Here is a 20,016-nt window from a genome sequence, read left to right as displayed (position 1 = left end):
TTGTCACAGCTTTGGTGGAGCTTCTGGCATATAGCGAGTAGTTGCTCAACATTCTATAAGGCACAGGACAGCCTCCCACAAGAAAGGATTATCTGGTCCAAAATGTCAGTCATGTTGAGGTGGAGGAACCCTGCTCTGGAAGGCTAGACAAAGGCTGAATCCCGGTTGTGGTTGTGTAAAACCAAAACTACCCTGCAGTTTATGAAGACAGAGAATTAGGGAGGGAGCGCAAGACAGGGCCCCTTTCCACGGTAACTGCAGTCCAGGCTGGAACCTCATCACCAGAGCAGGACAGAAGGCCGATTCTTACAGCTGAGCACCAAAGCCAGAGCCCAACCACCAGCAATGCTGGCTCAGTCCTGAGCCTCTGGGTTGCTGGTCAGGGCTCTTAAATCATCCCTGGGGAAGGGAAAGAGAATCTGTATTCGATGCTTCTTATGGACTAGGAACCACGATGATTTCCATGCCTACTTTGTTTCATTTAATCCTAATATCTATGTGAGAAAGACATTTTATCCTCGCGGTACGCGGGCCTCTCACTGTTGTGGCCTCTCCCGTTGCGGAGCACAGGCTCCGGACGCGCAGGCTCCGGACGCGCAGGCTCAGCAGCCATGGATCACGGGCCCAGCCGCTCCGCGGCATATGGGATCTTCCCAGACCAGGGCACGAACCCGTGTCCCCTGCATCGGCAGGCGGACTCTCAACCACTGCGTCACCAGGGAAGCCCCATCCTTCTGCCTTTTGTAGGGAAGAAGCAAGTACCTGATGACATGCATTTTGCTTGCAGGTATCCTTCAACTTTTCAATGTGGAAATTCAGAACTTTGGCTCACCACTGTATTCCTCCATCGAGCTCACTGATACGTCGGCAGGATCCTGGATAATATCTTGTACTCTGCACCAAAGCTGTGGTGGGGGCATTCGTGCAGCTGCCAGTCAGGGGATCGTTTTAAATGACAATGTAGTGTTCAGCACAGCTGGCCATGGCATTGATTTGGAGGGTCAGGACTATTCTCTCTCTAATAACCTTGTGGTTCTGATGACACAGTCAGCCTGGTCTCCCATTTGGGTGGCAGGAATCAAAGTGAATCAGGCAAAGGACATCCATCTCCATGGCAACGTTGTGGCAGGATCCGAGAGACTTGGCTTTCACATCCGAGGCTACAGGTGCTCCTCTCCTGAAGCCCTTTGGTCTGACAACGTGGCCCACTCAAGTCTTCACGGCCTTCATCTCTATAAGGAGACTGGACTTGACAACTGTACCAGTATCTCTGGCTTCTTGGCTTTCAAGAACTTTGACTACGGTGCCATGCTCCATGTGGAGCATGGCATGGAAATAGAGAACCTCACTCTGGTCGACAATACTATTGGCCTTTTGGCAGTAGTTTATGTGTCTTCTGCCCCACAGTGTTATAGTGAAAATCTACAGATTGTGGTTAGGAATTCAGTCATCGTGGCCACTAGCTCATCTTTTGACTGCATTCAGGATAGAGTTAAGCCTCGTTCTGCCAACGTGACATCACCTGATCGAGCTCCTTCCAATCCCAGAGGGGGTCGAGTTGGTATTTTGTGGCCTGTATTCACCTCGGAACCAAATCGGTGGCCTCAGGAGCCATGGCACAAAGTGAGGAGTGGCCATTTAATTTCAGGCATCATGAAACTTCAAGGTGGGATGTTTGGGTTTCCAAGCAATGTAGTGTCATACATCTGTGCATAGAAGCTTTAACAGCATTTTGAAATTATATCAACAAAAGCGTACAGTGTCGTCTGGTGCTTGCTGTCCAATTGACCATCTACTGGGCATTGATAACCACAATGGTAGTTTATAATGACAGTGAGTGATTTCTTTAAAAAGTCACCGCTCTATACTTGTTGAAGAGCTTTCCCAGGGAAATATTTCATTTGATTATATGCCTAACCTCTTAGGTACGTGTTACTTTTCCTGTCACACAGAGGAGGAAATTGATACGTCGAAATAGTGCCTCAGTGAAGTTGTCAAGTAGTTGGTGGGGCAGCCAGGATTTAATCCAATTATACTACAACCTACGCAGAGAATCTTCTGTCAGCTCTCTTTTGTACTATTGTACTCACTCCTCACTGGATTTTGATCAAACCTTTGATGGAAAGTATTGCTCTTAAGATGTCAATGTGTTGGAATGCTCTTCTACTTTGTATACAATGTCCATGTCTTCAAGAATTAAAGATATTTTAAGTCAAGATTTATGTAAACTCCTGGAACTACCCTGGACAGTAGCTTAAACTTAGTCCTGGACATACATTAGTATAAGAATATTTAGTTGCGTAGTCTGTATTTGTGGTTGGTAGTTTACATGATATAATGTTGTAATACCGTAAACATTTTTTTTCAGATGTGACCTTTTCTGGTTTTGTGAAGAGTTGCTATAGCGATGATCTAGATGTCTGCATTCTGTCCAATGCAGAGAACACTGGGATCGTGCCTCTAATAACGGCAGAGAGGACCAGGATGCTAAAGATCAAAGATAAAAACAAGTTCTACTTTCCTCCTTTACAAACCAGGTACCGGTTTTGGTATTTATAGTAAGCCATATTTATGAAGGGTTTGGTAATTCTCCAAATACCTCAACATGTTTTTTAAACAAGGATAAAATCATCAATGGGAATAGAAATAAGTCCTTCTAGAAAAATATGGTAGATTGATTGGTCCCAATTCTTTACCCTCCTATATTTGTGCCCTTTGAGATACAATTTTTGCAGTCTCTCTCACTGAAGAGAAAGAGACTGTTTCTCTCTTCCTTGAATCTGGAATCCACCACGTGATGTCCTCTGGCAGACAAAAGCGGCAGAAGTGATGGATTGCAAGTTTTATTGATATTGTTTAATTGTTTTATCTTTATTAGAGGTACTTCTTTGGGATGTTTTCTAAATCAATGGAAAAAATTGACCCTGATTCTTGAACCTTCCATGGAGTATGGTGTCACTAGTTTTCAGCAGGAGGCTTGGGTGTCCTTGTGCAGGCACTGGTGGGGAAGGAGACCATGTCTGCTGTTAGGAATCCCTAGAATGAACCATATGGCTTAGACAGATATTTGCTCTCAGACCAGGCGTAACTACTGTTCTTGAACATATGATCTGAGAGTTTTATTCAAGAATCTGAAAACTAGACAAGGAATTTTTTTTTGTTTTTTTTTTTTTTTGCTGTAAGAGGGAGTGGGAAAGTCAGAGCAGGGAAAATAGGTTATTTTTACCTTCCTATAACATTGGGAAAACTTCTTTAGTTGGAATAAAAGAATCAGGAAAAGCATCCTAATTAGAAAGTTTATATGTTTGGCCCAACACCAATCTCTTTTTGATGCCCATCCCTGAACCGTTTTTGGAACCTAAACATTATTAGGTATACAATTTGTGTTATTCTGTCATTTTTTTCTACTGTCCAGTCTTCTTTATGTTCAACTCTTACCTATGGGATGAAATAGTTATAAAGCTAAACGATATTAGCATTTGATTATTTGTACTATTAATACCTGACACATGGTTGGCATGCAATAAATATTTAGTATTATTACTAATGGTACCTAAAAATGTTAGATGAGAGGAAATAAAATAAATTCTCTATAATTCAGTGTTATAATTGAATAATAATAACTTATTTATTTATAACCAATAACTTCTTTATATACCCTGCTTGACTCTAAATTCTGATGCCTATGTTTATCACCATTGTATTCCCCAATGTACAAGTAGTAGGTTTTCAATAGATATTTATTGCATGAGACCATCTTTTTTTACATTGTTTTTGTACAGTACAAGTATAATCGATATTTATAATGATAATCTTAAAATACTGCAAGGCCCCAAAGTTCCATTGCATTGGAACATTGCATTGATCACATCATGTTTAATAAATATTATTAGTTAGGGGCATTTTATTGTATCTTAGAAAATTAGTGATTTATGTAAAGATTATATAACTCGATATCCAGAATATTCGGTTAATAAGAATTGTCTTTTTCTCTTGACCATATAACTGAGAAATAACATTTTCTATAGAGTGTTATTTCATATCTAGGTAACACGTTAGTAATAATAAAATTTTATTGAATTTATTTTTCATAACGTCAGCACTACCAATATATGTTTCCTTTTGGTGGCTTATCATGGAAATGAGAGAGTTGCTTTCTATCTATCTTCCCAGGAAAGATTTAGGAATACTGGTCTGCTCTGAATCTGACTGTGAAAGTCCTAGAAAATATCTCTTTAAGGATCTGGATGGGAGAGCTCTGGGTCTGCCTCCACCAGTTTCTGTATTTCCTAAAATTGAAGCAGAATGGACTGGATCCTTCTTCAACACAGGTCAGTTCTATCTGAACTCAATGTCTCCAGTAGAGGGAACAAGCATGGGACGGAGCTGGTTTGGCTGTGTGGTCCAGTGGGAACAACATATCCCGGAGAGGAACTGAGCAATAGAGTTGGCGTCTGTGCCAGTAAGCTGTTCAACTCACCTCTATCTCAGGAATGTTGGATGCTTAAGGGATGTCACAATAGCACTGTTTTGCCCTCCATGAGATTGCCTGTGGTCCATGTCAAAGGTACAGACTCCCAATACCACCTGTGCACAGGTGAAGAGAATGGTCCTCTCACTAGGTTGGTCTCTTGGGCCTGAAGCAGCACTCTCTGTGCTCAGCGTTTCGCAGTGTCTGCCTTGGAAGCAGTTCCTCTGGATTCTGAATCCTTCTCTTCCACCAGAGCTAAATGCCCTCACTCTGGATAGGGTGGTAGACTAGATGGCATGCCTTCTTTTTGCCTTCCTTTTCTCCATCTTCTAATTGTCCCTGGGGGCTATGATCAAAATCCCTTCTTATTCTTCTTGCTTTTACAAGCCCATCGGGCTATCAGTTTTTATAACTGGACCCCTGGAGAGATCATCGTCTTTCTGCTTCTACAAACAACGTAACTCTGAGTTTACATTTTTATTCAGGTGGAAACTGCTGCAGGTACATCCCAACTTTCTTCCTACTTCATTGGATGACTCTTTTCAGACTTCTTTTCTAGTCTCCCTTTCTCTTTTGAAGTTTTGAATATTCCAGGACTATCTTTTCTTCCTATCTTGCTCCTAAGTCCAAAGTTGAAATACCATTTACTGCTGATGGATTTATATCTCCAGCCCAGACTCCACCCTGAACTGTAGTCTGTTATAACCAAATGACTCCACTGGGAGGTATAATTCGCATCTCAGACTCAATATGCCCCAAGTGGGGACTCCTGGAGACGTGACCCACAGTTGTCCCAGCTAAGCCATGCAGAAGCTAAAATATTGACACTTCAAAACCTTACTCTTCATTGGCCGAGGGATGCTCCTGGGTACACTAACTCTCCAGCCCTTTGGCTTTCCCTGAACAGGCCAATCATGCTCTTTCCCAAGGCCAGGAAAAACGTTTCCTGGAAGGTTTCCTTCTGAGGAAGGAAAAACCTTCCTCAGAAAGGAGTGGTAGGTTTTTGTAGCAGCCATCTTTGGTATGTGAAGGTGAATGCCAGGAAGATATGGGGTGACATTGAAAATGTCTCTTGCAAACAGGAACTCTAAAATGTCCATCAAATACTCCAGGTGTGAATAATAATATTCTGTCAATGAATTCTTAGGCGGTGCTTACCATGTGGTATAAATATACTGTTTAGGCACAAGCATATTTGCTGCTGGTTGAAAAGCTGTATATTTTATTTTTTTACCACTCTTTGTCTTGGTTATGAAACATGATTCAATGGTAAAACTCTGATAGGTATTACAATATTACATGCTACTTACTCTCAGCACATGGACAGTTGTGAGCATACGTGTGGGAGGCTGAAGGTATATTGGGAGGTGTGTAGGCTGGACTGCCTTAAACTCCTGATGTTTTAAAGCTTTATAACATTTTAAATGAGGTTGCTGTAGGTCCCAACTGTAAGGATTCCCACAGTAGAATCCACTGTTTATTGCACTACAAATACAGTCTGTGTCTTCTTGCCATGAAGGAGACAGTACATAGTAAATGGTGCCTTCTGGGTACTAACAGGATTGGAGTGTTTTCCTGTGACTTCCAAAATGGGAATAGATCCCTCCTTCCATAGTTCAAGTCCCTTCTCATTTTTTAAACCATAGTTTTATGCTACTTTCCAGTTTCTGTCCACAATATGGTAGAGGAGAAAAGCACAAATTTAATCTTAAGAGAATAAATGTCTATTTTGTATTTTTCCTCTTCAAGACAAGAATCTATGGTCATCTATAAAACAGTGGAAGCAGCCAGCAAAGATGAAAATGGAGGCCTCTGGAACCAGCTCTTATATTTATTCCAAATGGCGTTGAGTTTAACACACCCTTTTGGCCTTTCTCCATTTTATTAACAAACAGTTTGGAGTCCATTGCCTTTGAGGTTTATTTTAATTTGAAAAATACAAATTTTATTTGCACATATAAGTTCACATGCAAAATTCAGACAGATATCCACAGGTCCCAATGTATTGTCATATGCTTTGGTGTTGGGAGCAAAAATTATCCACGTGGATCAGCTATGGGGAACACTGTGCCAGTGGGTTTTGCTATCTGTGTAATGCAGGGTGTGTAGCCAGGGGAAAAGTGAGCTGTTAATTTTGTTTTGTACTCATCTGTAAGTTCGCATTTGCAGCCAACTTTGAAACATGCATGGCAACAGGGTGCAAGGCAGCTAATCCCAGGCAGGAGAACCTCTAAGAGCCATTTGCATTTTATTCTGGAGAGAATTTCTTTTGATGATGGAGGCATCTGATCATCCGAAAATCCAAAATTATAAAAACAAAGTCTTGAAATTAATATCCCATTTAGGTAGGACTAGATCAGTACTAGAGCTTTCCACCCTGGCTTCTGACTCATTTCCTGTCTGTCCCAGTCTACAAATGCATGGAATCACCTCTCAGCCCACTTTGTACATATGGCTACTGATGTTATTGGGAGAAGACTGAAGGAAATCAGAGCTTTGGTTTCAATGGCATTTTACAATTTCTTAGCCGTGATATAGAAAGTAGAAAGGGGGTGTAATGGAAGCTAGCATCCCTTGAGCACCTTTTGCACGCGCTGTGCTGAAGTTGACATTTTCACTCATTCAGCAAATGCATTTGACCATCTGTAGTCTACCAGTGCCTTTCTAAGGATGGGAACTATAGTTGTGAATAACATTCCTGCCTTCATCAAACTTATGTTCCAGTGGAGATTATATCTATATATCTATATCTATAAACAAATAAATAAAAATATTTCAATAGTGATGAGAGGTATGAAGAAAATAAAACAGAGTTTTGGACTAGAGAGGTAGCTTCAGGTGTGTGTGCGTGTATGTAGTGTGTGATGTTGTGTGTGTGTGTAAGGGAGCTGCTATTAGAAACAGAGTTACAATTTCAATGAGGCCTGAATGAGGAGCGAGGAATCACTCCTCTGAGCAGACGGAGGAGCTTTCCGGGGAGAGGGACCAGCCAGAGCAGGGGCTCTGACACCAGAATGGCCTCAATGTGTCTGAGGGGTGGGTGGACAAGAGACCCATAGGAGTGATGTATAGTTAATGAGAGGGGGCGTAGTTGCAGGTAGTCAGGGCTTAGCCCCTTTATAGGCCAGAGTGATTTAGTAAGATGGGGTTGGAAGATGGTGCTAGGATTTTATTCACTTTCTGAAAAGATCGTACAAGCTGCTGTGGAGTGAATGGATCATGGTGAGAGCGAGGCTGGGAGTAGGCAGTGTAGTTAGAAAGCTGGGGTTGAGGGGGCCCAACAGACGCAGGACTCCATGAGTGGTCCACCACCCTGTGCTGCCCACAGACTGCGCCGGTCCACAGTGAGGTGATGACAGAAATGTCACCTGTAGAACCAGAGCTACTTGACAGTAATTGTACATCTGTTGGATCTAATGAACAAAACTTAGGGCTTTCATTTTGTATATCTAATTTGTCTGATAATTTGCATTATATTTTAAATGTGTTGGTTCTCAATAGACTGGAAATTTTGAAACAAACAAACAAAGCATAAAACCCCCTCGTTCTCCTGCCCTTTTTCTGCTTCTTCAATTTAGGAGGTAAATTTGATGTGCTTAGGACAGTGGCTCCCAAAGCTGGCTTATTATCAGAATCACCCAGGACATTAAACATTCGTTTGCATGAGTCGATAGGTGTGTGAAGCCCAAGCCTTTGTATTTAACACACACACAAACACACATACACACACACACACACACAAATACACACACATACACACCCACACACACGCACACGTACACATCCACACACACGCATACGTACACATACACACACAGACGTCCTCCTCAAGTGATTCTGCTGTGCTAAGGTTTGAGAATCACTGTTATAGAGTTATACGCCCCCTTTGAAGTAAACAGACAGGATGTTAAGAAGACAATTAATGTTTTTAATTTAAAAAGCCGGCAGTTTCAGTTTCTCATGAAGAATCAAGAATAAGCTCTCTGTGCCAAATACCAGCAGACATAAACATACTTGCTTATATACACACTGGATATATTTCTGAAAGGGAAAAGAACATTAACTAAAAAGACATAGGAGTATTTACAATCTAAATTAAGTCTTTAATAATAAGAATATATTAAACCTTTTTAAAAAATTCAGATTATTTTTCCTAGTGTTGAAGTGAGTTAAATGACCTCAACATATCACTTTCACAATATATCACTGGATAAAAATGGGTTCAATGTTAAGTTTATTTTTTAAACTATATATTGAATCATTGTACTAAAAGTATAAACTCGTGATAAGCTTTTCCCACACTTTCCTCAACATCATGCCCAGCAAAGTACTGTGGTCTGACTGGGACTTCTGACCAAATCCACCTTCAGGGCAGGTGAGAGTTTCCCATTCTTTCCCAGGAAAGAGTAAGAAACATTTTTCAAACGGTGTGACTTCTTGGACACTTCTTGAGAAAGAAAGTTGTAAACCATTACGGAGATCTTAAAAGTGACTAGCCTCAAATCAAAAATAAAAGATGAGGTTGGTGAAAAAGAAAATAAAGCTGGCATTTGACTGTGAGCACATAGAGTGATGAAGTGGTTTGTAACTGAATAATGGGGAAACTCAAGTTTCAGTGTGGAGACGTGTGCTCAGCTGCCTAACAGAGAGCAGCCAGCATGTTTTCAACTGTTTGTTGCTAGGTCTTGAAATGTGTCTTTTCTTTAAGTTTTCCAGGCTTCTCTTTTTTCCCATTTGCCCTGGGAATGACAGCAACATGGTATTATAAAATGGGAGAAGGAGAGGGAGGGAGAAAATGAGAGGACAGAATGGAGAGAGGAAACGGTTGTTAGAAAATTTGTCTGCCAATATATGTGCTTGTAGAGGTCTTTTCTTCTAGCTAGAGGGGGAAATACCATTCTCTTTTCCCAAGCAATTATAGGCCCCAAAGATTGAAACTTGGTATATAGCTCTTTAATCTCAGCAGATATTTATGGTTAAACATTAGACTTTTAGGATTCCAGATGTCAGGGTATTAAAATATAAAGGCACAGTGGAGTCTCAGAAAATATTAGAACCTTTGGGATATGTGACTGCAGGGATTTTTATCCTGAGCAGAGGAGGATAAAGCTTCCGGGGATGCTTTGTAAGACCCAAAGAGCACCTTTCTTCCACCTTAGTCTCTCCCTCTTCCACGACTTGTCTGGTCTCCAGGCAGTGAAGGGCATAACAATATTTGATTGCATTTTTAAATAATCTGTACTGTGAATTGGAATGATTTCCCTATGTGACTTGTAAAGGGTGATGTAAAGAGGCATATCTACAGGAGCAATTTCCCTTTCCTTTCTTCAATCTAGACATCCTGTTTCTGTGATTCTCTTGCTCTTCAGCCCTTCCATTAACAGCTAATACTTGTTGAGTATGTTTCTGACTCTGTGCTAAGACCTTCAGATGAATGATCTCATTTAATGCCATGGACAGGATCTATCCTAGGAGATAAATATTCTTGTCCCCTCTATTTTATCGATGTGGAAGCTGATGAGACACATAGGCAACTTGCCCAAGTCATACAACTAATTAATAGAAGATTCAGGACTGAACTCGTGTTTTTAACACTGTGCTGTACTGTACACAGTACCCTCCTTCGACTTTTTCTTTCTTCTTTCACTACATTGTCCAAGGTAAGCTCTCTTAGATCTATCAGCTTTTCTCACACACAAAGCTCTATCTACGAAGAACAAAGCAAACTGAAACTGTGCAATTATTCCAGCAATTATCCACCCCAACTAGCAATAATAATAGTTACCATTTATCTGGCATATTCCATGTGCCACGCATTATGCTAAGTGGCTTATAAACATTCCCATTTATCCCTACAACAACCTTAACATGTAGGAATTATTATCCCTTTCAGCATTTGAGGGAATAAGGGTTTAGAAAAGTTAACTAATTTTTCATGGTCCCGCAGCTAGAATGTGCAGAACCAAGATTTAAATCTGTATTTGTCTGACTCCAAAGTCTGGGCTTGTAACCACTTCTAGGTAATTATCATCGTGTGGTCTGAATCATCTGGTGGGGTGCTGTACAGAGATATATTTAACCGAGTAATTCACATATTTCCACTTTACATGGTAGGAAATAGATGTTTAGGTTTAAAAAAAATAACTGTCGATTGCTATGACATTCTTAAGAAACAATGTAATAACAATCACACAAAAACCTCATTTAGTTCCTCTTCTTCCTCTTCTTCTAGTATATATGTGTATATATATTAGTTTTCATGGACAAACTAAATGGACTCTGTCACATCCAAGAAAAGCATTTTGCCAGGATTAACCACTGAAGGTTGTGTGATGGCAATAGAGTTGTATGGAGAAGAAGCTTTGGTCATGAGATCAAAAGTGTATTGTGGTAATTTTTCTGTAGCTTCTCCTTTTCCCCCAGTGACTTAATGTAGGGTTTTGTTTTTTTTTCCAACCTAGGCAAATAGTTATCGAGTACCCAGTGAGAGCAAAGCACTGTGTACTGTTGGAGTAACCTAGAAAGAACATCAAGGTAGATAAGAAAAGAAGGCATATATGAAAGAGGCAAGTAAAGAATTGTGTTTAGAAGGAGCAGATGCAGGGCTTCCTGTGCGTTGCAATGTAATAGCTCTCCTATGGAATGCCCCTGGCTCCCACATGCAGTTGAGACTCTCTCTTTATGTCCTTGTTTCATCTATCACTCAATTCCATTATAGCTCATCTCATGCTCTACAGCCATCACTTTACAAGCCTGCCTTCTCACCAGACTGAGTACCTTGAAGGCAAACATCTTTGAATTTTTAGTACAATCTTTGGAACATAATATGTGCCCAGTATATGTTTACTGAGTGAGGGAATAAATGAATAAATGGGTGACTAAATGAGTGAAAAAGTCAAGAATTGAAGTTTGCCATCAGCTGTTTCACAAAATGTTTTGTAGATTTACTCAATGTACAATTTGTTTTAGCATTTTTAAAGAGTGTTTCCCATTCACTTATCTTAGGAGATTGTGAAAAATGTGATGCATGGCCAGATATATGTTGAAAACTCTGACCATTCCCGTTTTGGAGATTCATCACATGAATTAAAACGTTAAAGGTTCTGATAAGTCCTGCAGTTAAAAACAAAAACTGTTCAACTTTGTGTTATCCAGTATTTCTCCAACTTTTTGACTACAGAATACATTTTCACACTACGCATGAGTACTCCTTGGAATTAGTGTAGTTCAGAATGCATTTTGGGGAATATTGTCTCATATTAATCCATTAGCCTGCAGAAATACATGCCAGTTGGAAACGAAATGATAAGATTACAGTATTTTTGATTTTGATGGTTTCTTGAAGGTCAATCAGTTGCACTTCCCATTCAATGTGAGGATGGCCTCTATTGTTAACTTTCCCAGGAAGTGGGAATTCATTCTCTTACAAGACTGCCTAATATATTTTGAATAATTTTAATTGTTAGGATCTTCCTGTATGATTTCTATCTACTAACCTAGTCTGCTTTCTGGTGACAGAGTATAAATAATTCTTTCCATATTGCATCTTTTTACATATTCAAAAGCGGTTACCTTTTTCTAGCATAGAAATTCTAAACTTTTTTCTGTTAGGAAATATATGACAGATTTTTTTCAGGTTTTCACTTTCTAAACTGGCTTGTTTTGATGTTCTTCAATTGTTGATGATTTTTCCAAAATGTAGAAACCAGAACTGAGCATTGCCTATCCAGAACAGCATTGTCCAATAGAAATAATAATGCAAACCACAAGTGTAATTTAAATATTCTAGTGTCCAGGTTAAAAAAGGGAAAAAAGAAACAGATGAAATTTAATTAATAATATATTTTATTTAATCCAATATATTCAAAGTTATTTGAAGATGTAATCAGTACAAAATTACTGAGATATTTGTATTTTTTTCATAGTCTTTAAAATTTCACATGAATTTTACAGTTACAGCATATCTCAATTCAGAAACTACATTTTCATAAGAAATATTTGATCTGTATCTAGATTTCATAAACTTTACAATTGAAAAGTAGATGCATGTACAATTTGTTCCAAATATACCTAAACATTTTTTGTAACTAAATTATCAGTTTTACACTTTAAATTATATATTTATAATTATAAATTATATAATTATATAAATTATACAGTTTAAAATTTAGTTCTTCAGTTGCACTAGTCATTTTTCAAGGCCTAAATAGCTACATGCAGATGAGTATTTCCTCCTTTGTTCTGGAGGGATAAATATTAAAGAGAACTGATTTTTTAAAACCTATGTGCTAGACTGTATTTGTCTCTGATAAATTTCACTTTTATAAGTCCTTTTTATAGGTCATCATATGCATCTTGGGTTTCTAGAATTAGAAACTAACCACAGAATTAGAAGCCATTCTGGAGACCACCTAATTGGTTCTGGGCATATAACTCGGTCAGTAAAAGAGAGAAGCTTGCCTAGCTGGGATTATCTGCCATTAGCAGAAACTACTGTTTAAATATCCAGTCCTCCAAATAAAGTGTCAAGGTTTCCTGAGCCTGGGAATTTTACTATTCAGGGTATAATCCTTTATTGAGAAATCTATTCACATATCTATGGTTTGTTTTATGAGAAGCAGTAACATCAGTGTTCCACAAGAGGGGCTGTTTTTGAATGTCAGTCACTAAGTGAAATTACTTAACTTTTTGCCATGATGATATACTGGCTCTCTCCTTTCTCTTTTTCATTTTCTTGTCTTTCTTTCGCCTTTCCTCCCCCAGCCTCTGCCCCTGGATTATTTCCAGGACTTCATTGAATAGTAAACTGTGGTCTTATTCGTAAAATTTTAATAATGGAGGAATCCTTCAATGCTGCTTTCATTCTTTTGGTACAAGAATTATTGAAAGATTTAGAAGGCAGAAGCTCAAACTTTAGCTTGTTTTATGCCTAAGACAGATGGATGGTTTCTATGTGTTTGATTATTGTGTGTGTGTGTGTGTGTGTGTGTGTGTGTGTGTATGCGTGTATGCGTGTATGTGTGCACACGCATTTTAATGGAAGGAAACATTTGGGCAGTCCCACCGATAAATAAAGCACTTGTGCCTTACCGATAGGTGCTAAGCAAGTTCATGACTGAAACCTTTTCATTTCAATATTATGGATCTGAAAGATTCTTTGATTTAGTTTAAAGTTTTTTTCTCCATATATTTGCACACTCACTAGGTGTAAAATTAATGCTATTTTGTGACATTCTGAATGCAATCATTAAAATCTCCTAGAAATAAATATGTGGATGGAACAAAAATTTTTTTAAAGGTCAGAAATAGAAACCAAATACATTAAAGAACTTAGTTTATAACAAAGATGACATTTTAAATCATGGGAAAATAGAAACTATTCATTAATGATACTGAGGCACTTGACTAATCACTCAGGGAAAAAAATTAGGAATTCATATCTTTCTCTTTATAAAAATAAATTTCATACAGATTCAAGATGAAAAAAATATATATAATTACCAGGAAATTTTGGTGAGGTTATATATCCTTAGAGTTATGGAGATTTTTCTTAGCATGAATCAAAATCTAGGACATATATGTAAATATTTGATAAATTTGACTCTTTTCAAATTAAAAAGTTCTGCAAAGGATATTAAAAACTAAACTAAAAAACTAGGGAAAAAATACAACTCATATAGAAAAGGGCTAATTTCCTTAATATACCAAAAAAATTCTTACTAATATTTAAGAACAAAAAAAGAACAAACCAATTCAAAAAATATTCAGAGGATTCTAAAGTGCATTTCACAGAGAAATAAATACAAATGCCAAAAAGCATACAAAAAGCCATACAAAACATACAAAGAGAGAAAGACGGTTTCTCTCATAATCAGAGCGTTGGTTAAGAGTTTTTATACTGAGTTGAGCTGTCTGCATTGTGTCCACTTACTAGATGGGCAACTCCAAGAAAGCTTCTTATTCTCTCTGAGCCTCCGTTTCCTCATTTAGGAAGTGGAGATATTAATAGTATATACTCATACGTTTATTGGAAGGATTAAAAGAGAGCAACTCAACAAAAGTATCCACCACTACTACCAAGACAGTGATGACCATTGCCACTATTATTTACTATTAATACGATTATTTTAGCAGTAGTGTTGGCAACTATCTAAAGGCCTATACCTCTGACTCCACAACTCCACTTTTAGGAAGTTATCCTAAAAATTTTTGTTGAACGAATAAATAAGACAGTAAAACATATATAATGAAAAAGAAAAAAATTCCCTGTCTTTACCCTCTGCTATCCCGATCTTCAGTGCTGCAGCTTAGAGGGAAGTTTCCATTTTTAAACATCATATATATGTATTACTTATTATTTTAATAAGAATAATGATAGTAAAACTCATTTATATAACAAATGGGAATCCTGAAATATGAGTTGGTTATTATGTAAAGCATGTCAGGAAAAGGGACGCAGAAGAAAAGAAATTTTCCTAGCCCTAGAAGCCAATCTGTCTACTACGGAATTACGGACTCCCTGTAGGACCCAATTCCAATTTGCTTAACTCCCTCACAGGAAAAATGTTAATAAAAATTGAATATAAGTTCCTGAAAGTAATTGCCATGGAGAAAGGGATTTGAAGCTGATTTTTTTCTGTGCCTGTGGATAATAATCTCTTCCCTTTTGGGTGATGTTGGTGAGATACAACTTTCCTTAAGCATGGCCCGTGTGGAAACCAGCCTATCCCTACATCTAGACCATATTCTCTCTTCTTTGAGCACTTCAGAGGCAAAGGAGCAGATCCTAGAGCTATAAAACTCACAATGCCTGTAAACTATTCAGCCCCTCACCTGGCTTGGGATAGGCACTAAGTAAGTACTAGTGACCACTGTTTTGTTGCCTCCATTTATCCTGCCTCTGACTGGGGTGATGACTTGAACATTTGAGCATCCATCTTAACTGGTTATTTTACTAGTTTTCTGCTGCTGCCATAGCAAATTACTATAAATTTAGTGACTTAAAAGAACACCCATGTATTGTCTCACAGTTCTGCAAGTCAGAAGTCTGGGATACTTGGCTGGTTTCTCTGCTTAGAGCCTCTCAAGGCTGAAAGTTAGATATTAGCAGGACTGCATTTCTTTCTGGAGTTTTTATGGATGAATCCACTTCTAATCTCGCTCAGGTTCTTGGCCTGATTCAGTTCTATGTGACTGTAGGACTGAGGTTCCCATTCCCTTGCTGGTTGTAGACTGGAGGAATCATGCTCAACTTCTAGGGCTGCCCACACTCCCTGACTGTGACCTGCTTCACCTGCAAAGCCAGCAAGGGTGGCTTGTGTCCTTCACACGCTTTGAATTTCTCCTGCCTTCTCTTCTGCTGCATCTCTCTGATCCTAGCCAGAGAAAGTTCTTTGCTTTTAAGAATTTATAGGATTAGATTGAGCTCACCCAGATAAACTCCCCACTTTAAGATCCATAAACTTAATTACACCAACAAAGTCCATATTCACATGGTCAAGATTAGGGCATGGACATCTTTGGGAGGTTATTACTCAGCCTACCATAGTTCTTTGTAAGGCCTTAGTTTTAGTTTGGAAGGGGGAAGAACAAGAAATAGTAAGTTGGAATACTGATGCTATCTCTGAAAGATTTCTTTTCTCTCAGGAAAGAAGGAAGACCTGGTTTATCTGATTTTAGAGGTATTGTAGAAATATGGAGGTCTCCGTATCCGCTCTCCAGGGTGAACATCAGGTTTTGATGGAAAAACTATCAGTAGAACTGGATTTATTTGATATGATTATGTAACATTATGATTCTTAGCCTGATTTTGGTCTCATCTTTGTTACAATTTGAAGCAAAAAATACTTTATAGGCATACCTCATAGATATCGCGGTTTTGGTTCCAGACTGCCTAATAAAGTGAGTATCGCAAAAAGCAAGTCATAAATGTTTTGGTTTCCCAGTACATACAAAAGTTATGTGTACATTATGCTCTAGTCTGTTAAGTGTGCAATAGCATTTATCTAAAAAACAATGCACATCCCTTCATTAAAAATTACTTATTGCTAAAAACTGCTGAATATAATCTGAACCTTCAGTGAGTTGTCATCTTTTATGCTGGTGGAAGGATTGAAATATTGTGAGAATTACCCAAATACGACAGTGACACGAGGTGAGCCAATGCTGTTGGGAAAATAGTGCTGACAGACATGCTCAACGCAGGGTTGCCACAAACCTTCAATTTGTAAAAATCTCAGTATTTGCAGAGTGTAATAAAATGAGGTATGCTTGTGTACTGATATGCATTTAAATATGTATTTTATTACATGTGTTTTAACTATGACTTTATTATAAACTGTCTTTGATATATTTATTTACAATGCTATCACTTCAAAATACAGCCTCAGTCACCAAATTTCCCCTGAATTAAGGGAACCAGAATCTAGGCATTAGGAACTCCTGAATATCCAGTGCCTGATGATGCTTGGTGACACAAATGTGAACTTCTGTAATAAGGGAAAGCGGCTCATTTTCCCTGGCTCTCTCAGACACATCAATGGCCCACCCAAATAGCTGAGTATGAACTTGCAAAAGCTTAGATGAGGGAGCACCGCATTTTGCAGCAATTAATTTTGCAGAGGAAGCAGTCTGTTTAAAGATGCCTGCAGGACTCACTAAAATGGGGGCTGTTTTTCAAGGCCACCAGAGCTGCAGTGGGCTCTGGCTGGTTCATCAACAAAACAATGCTAAAATATGGCCTCCTGGGTTTTGCAAAAGGAGGGACTGGAGGGGCAATGAATTATGCTCACCTGCTAGAGCTGGGTGAAGTCTGTAATTGTTTAGCCCCCTAGCACTCCCCTGCAAGGGTTAAAATGACAGAGATATTAGTTGGCGATGGCTAAAATTGTTGGTTTGAAGCTCTCGGCAATACACAGACTGTTATTTACCGGACTTGGTCGATTTACTTCTTAATGCAATAATGACCTGTGAAATGAAACGTGAGCTAGACAATTGTTCCTCATTGTTTCCAGTAAAACAGCCCTTCATACCCCATTAAACCACCATTAATTCCATATGAAAGAGAGTCGCGCACAAGCGCAGGATGGTCTCTCTCTTTCTTTCTCAGACTTTCCTGCTCTCGTGCTCCTGTTTCATTTTTCTTCTGTTACTTTGTATTTCCCCTTTTCTTCCTCTTTCCCTCCATTTCTCCAAATGGAATATGTGGGTCATGGAATCCATGGTGGGACATTTTTCCAAAGGACACTTGGAGTTACATCTCCTACAAAACAGAGGCAAGGTTTCAGTTGCCAAGCCTCCACTGGCTCTCTGTTTGCCTTGAACGTGAAAACAGCTACAGAAACAGAAGAGTTTTGAAAAAGAAGGAGCAATTGTTTAGTCTTGTTTAAAAAAGATCCAAATGCCTGTTCCTGATGGGTATGTGCTAGTCTTCCCACACTGGTTGCCTAGTAACTGCCTCCAGGTAAGCCAACCGTGTGAATGGGTGATGTACCTTCTCTGGCCTAGGGCGGGGTCCTTCCCACAGCAGGAATGCACACAGGTCACAGGAAGTGCCTCTGTGTTCCAGGAACCTGACTAGTTTCGAGCTGCTTTCCCTTCTCCCAAGACCTACTCTAACTCCCCCATAACAAAGGCCCCAACCAGGAAGCACTGAACCTCAGGGCATGAAAGCTGCTTCTGGAGCATTTCTTCTCGCTGACACTTTTCTCCCTACAACCTCATAGCTGGCACCTGTCTTATAATTTTTTTCATTGCGTGACTGGAATGTTTTGCTTCATTTTGCATCTTGTTGAAACTTAGCAGGGCCCCTCTGGGTCCCCAATTTCTTGCTTGTAAGAAAAAGGCTTTAGTCTCCTAGACCTTTCTGGAGTTTCAAAGAGCAGACTTCAGCAGTTACTAATTAGGGAAGTGAGGGAGTACAGAAACAAAGGAAAAGCAGTCAAGAAACAATATTTCAGTGATAAAACAGAGTCCTAACTCCTCCTCAAGAGATATACATAACAATCTGATACACATCTTTGAGTTGTTCTGCTGAAACTAAGACGCCACCCACCCACCCAGGTGGAGGAGGGTGAATACATGCTGAGCATAGAAACCAGACTGGTTGGAATCAGAGGGTGATGATGAAGATTTCTGAAACACCACCCTGTTACCTCACCACCAGCCAATCAGAAGAAAGTCATGCCCCCTGCAGTCCTCACCCCAAATGTTGCCTTTAAAAACCCTTTCCTGGAAGCCATCAAGGAATTCGGGTCTTTTGATCATGAGCTGCCTATTCTCTTTGCTTGATGCCCTGCAATAAATGCTGTACTTTCCTTCTCCACAACCTGTGTCAGTAGATTGACTCAGCTGTGCATCGGGCAAGGGGGCCCAAGTTCAGTTCAGTAACATTGCTGTTTGCAGGTCCCTGCATGACTCTTTCTGCCTCTGTAGTCACTTTGTCTTCTCTTCTTCCTTCAAATGTTTTCAGCATCACTCTTCTGAGGACACTTGTGATTATATTAGAACTGTTGGGGCCCAGGGTAGACGACCCCAAAATATGCCTTAATGGCATATGATTATTTTGAATTAAAGTTACTTAAGAAACGTTCGATGCAAGAGGGACACTCTGACCCTCTTCTCTGTCTCCCTGAAAGGAGGAAATAAATCTCCCATGTGAAAGGTGCCCTTCATGCATGTGGAGGTAGAAGGGACACCCTTATCGCTAGGCACAGGGAATTCAGGGCCAAGAAGCTTGTATAAATAAACCTTGTTACTTCTTTCCTAATTTATTACCCAAGCCCAAACTTTGCTTACATTTCTTACTAATTGGGCACCCAAACCTAAATTCTTTTGTCCTGCCAATTCCTCTCAAATTTATTGTTTCTATGTCTAAAAAAATATAAAAGCTGTTGGCTTTGGCCACTTCTTAGGTCCCATTTCTATGAGACCTCTGTGCACATGAATTAAAATTTGTTCCTCTTTCTGCTGTTAATCTGTCTTGTGTCAATTTTATTATTAGTCTGGCCAAAAGAACTCAAGAGAAGTAGAGGGGGAAATTTCTCCCTCCCCAGCAGAGCCCACCTGGATAATACGGAATACATATATTTTAATCTAGAAAGTCCAGATTTGACAATTAGGGTATTTTCTTTCCCTTTCTCTTCTTGACAGGAATGAAAAAGAAAGGGGAAAGAAAATATTCTGAATCACCTAAATCACTCTTGATCACACACAAAACAAATTTAAAATAACACCTCATCATCAATTTTTTATATCATTTAAAATTTTCACTTCTGGTTTTGGAGGTAGGTTTATCATCACCATTTGAAATACTCAACAGTTGACTTTCCCACCTCTCTCAAAATGGTTCCACTCACACATGAATTGTTCTTGAATAGTCAGTCATTTTATAGCTATCAACTCTGGCACTGGTTTGTGTGATAGTACCTAGTAATTAGAAAGGCTTGTAAATTTCCTATATATATTCCCCTTCCACACAGGGTCATGTGTGCTGGGGAATGAATATTGCAGGAGGCTGGGTGCTAACAAAGATTGTCTCCCTACGG

General features: G+C 39.2%; 1 protein-coding gene across 1 annotated transcript in view; it reads left to right on the top strand.

Annotated features, from left to right (window-relative positions):
• The window catches only part of PKHD1 (PKHD1 ciliary IPT domain containing fibrocystin/polyductin), a 404,235-nt gene that overhangs the window by 297,725 nt on the left and 86,494 nt on the right, over positions 1-20,016 (top strand). Inside the window, exons 57-59 of the mRNA XM_027126840.1 lie at positions 788-1,666; positions 2,369-2,537; positions 4,174-4,331. Of these exons, the coding sequence (XP_026982641.1) occupies positions 788-1,666; positions 2,369-2,537; positions 4,174-4,331 (1,206 nt within the window). The remainder of the gene's footprint in view (positions 1-787; positions 1,667-2,368; positions 2,538-4,173; positions 4,332-20,016) is intronic.

Source organism: Aethalodelphis obliquidens, unplaced genomic scaffold, assembly GCF_003676395.1.
Source record: "Aethalodelphis obliquidens isolate GAN/ISIS:26980383/991018 unplaced genomic scaffold, ASM367639v1 scaffold31, whole genome shotgun sequence".
NCBI classification, from domain to species: Eukaryota; Metazoa; Chordata; class Mammalia; order Artiodactyla; family Delphinidae; genus Aethalodelphis; species Aethalodelphis obliquidens.
This window is presented reverse-complemented; position numbering and strand designations above follow the sequence as displayed.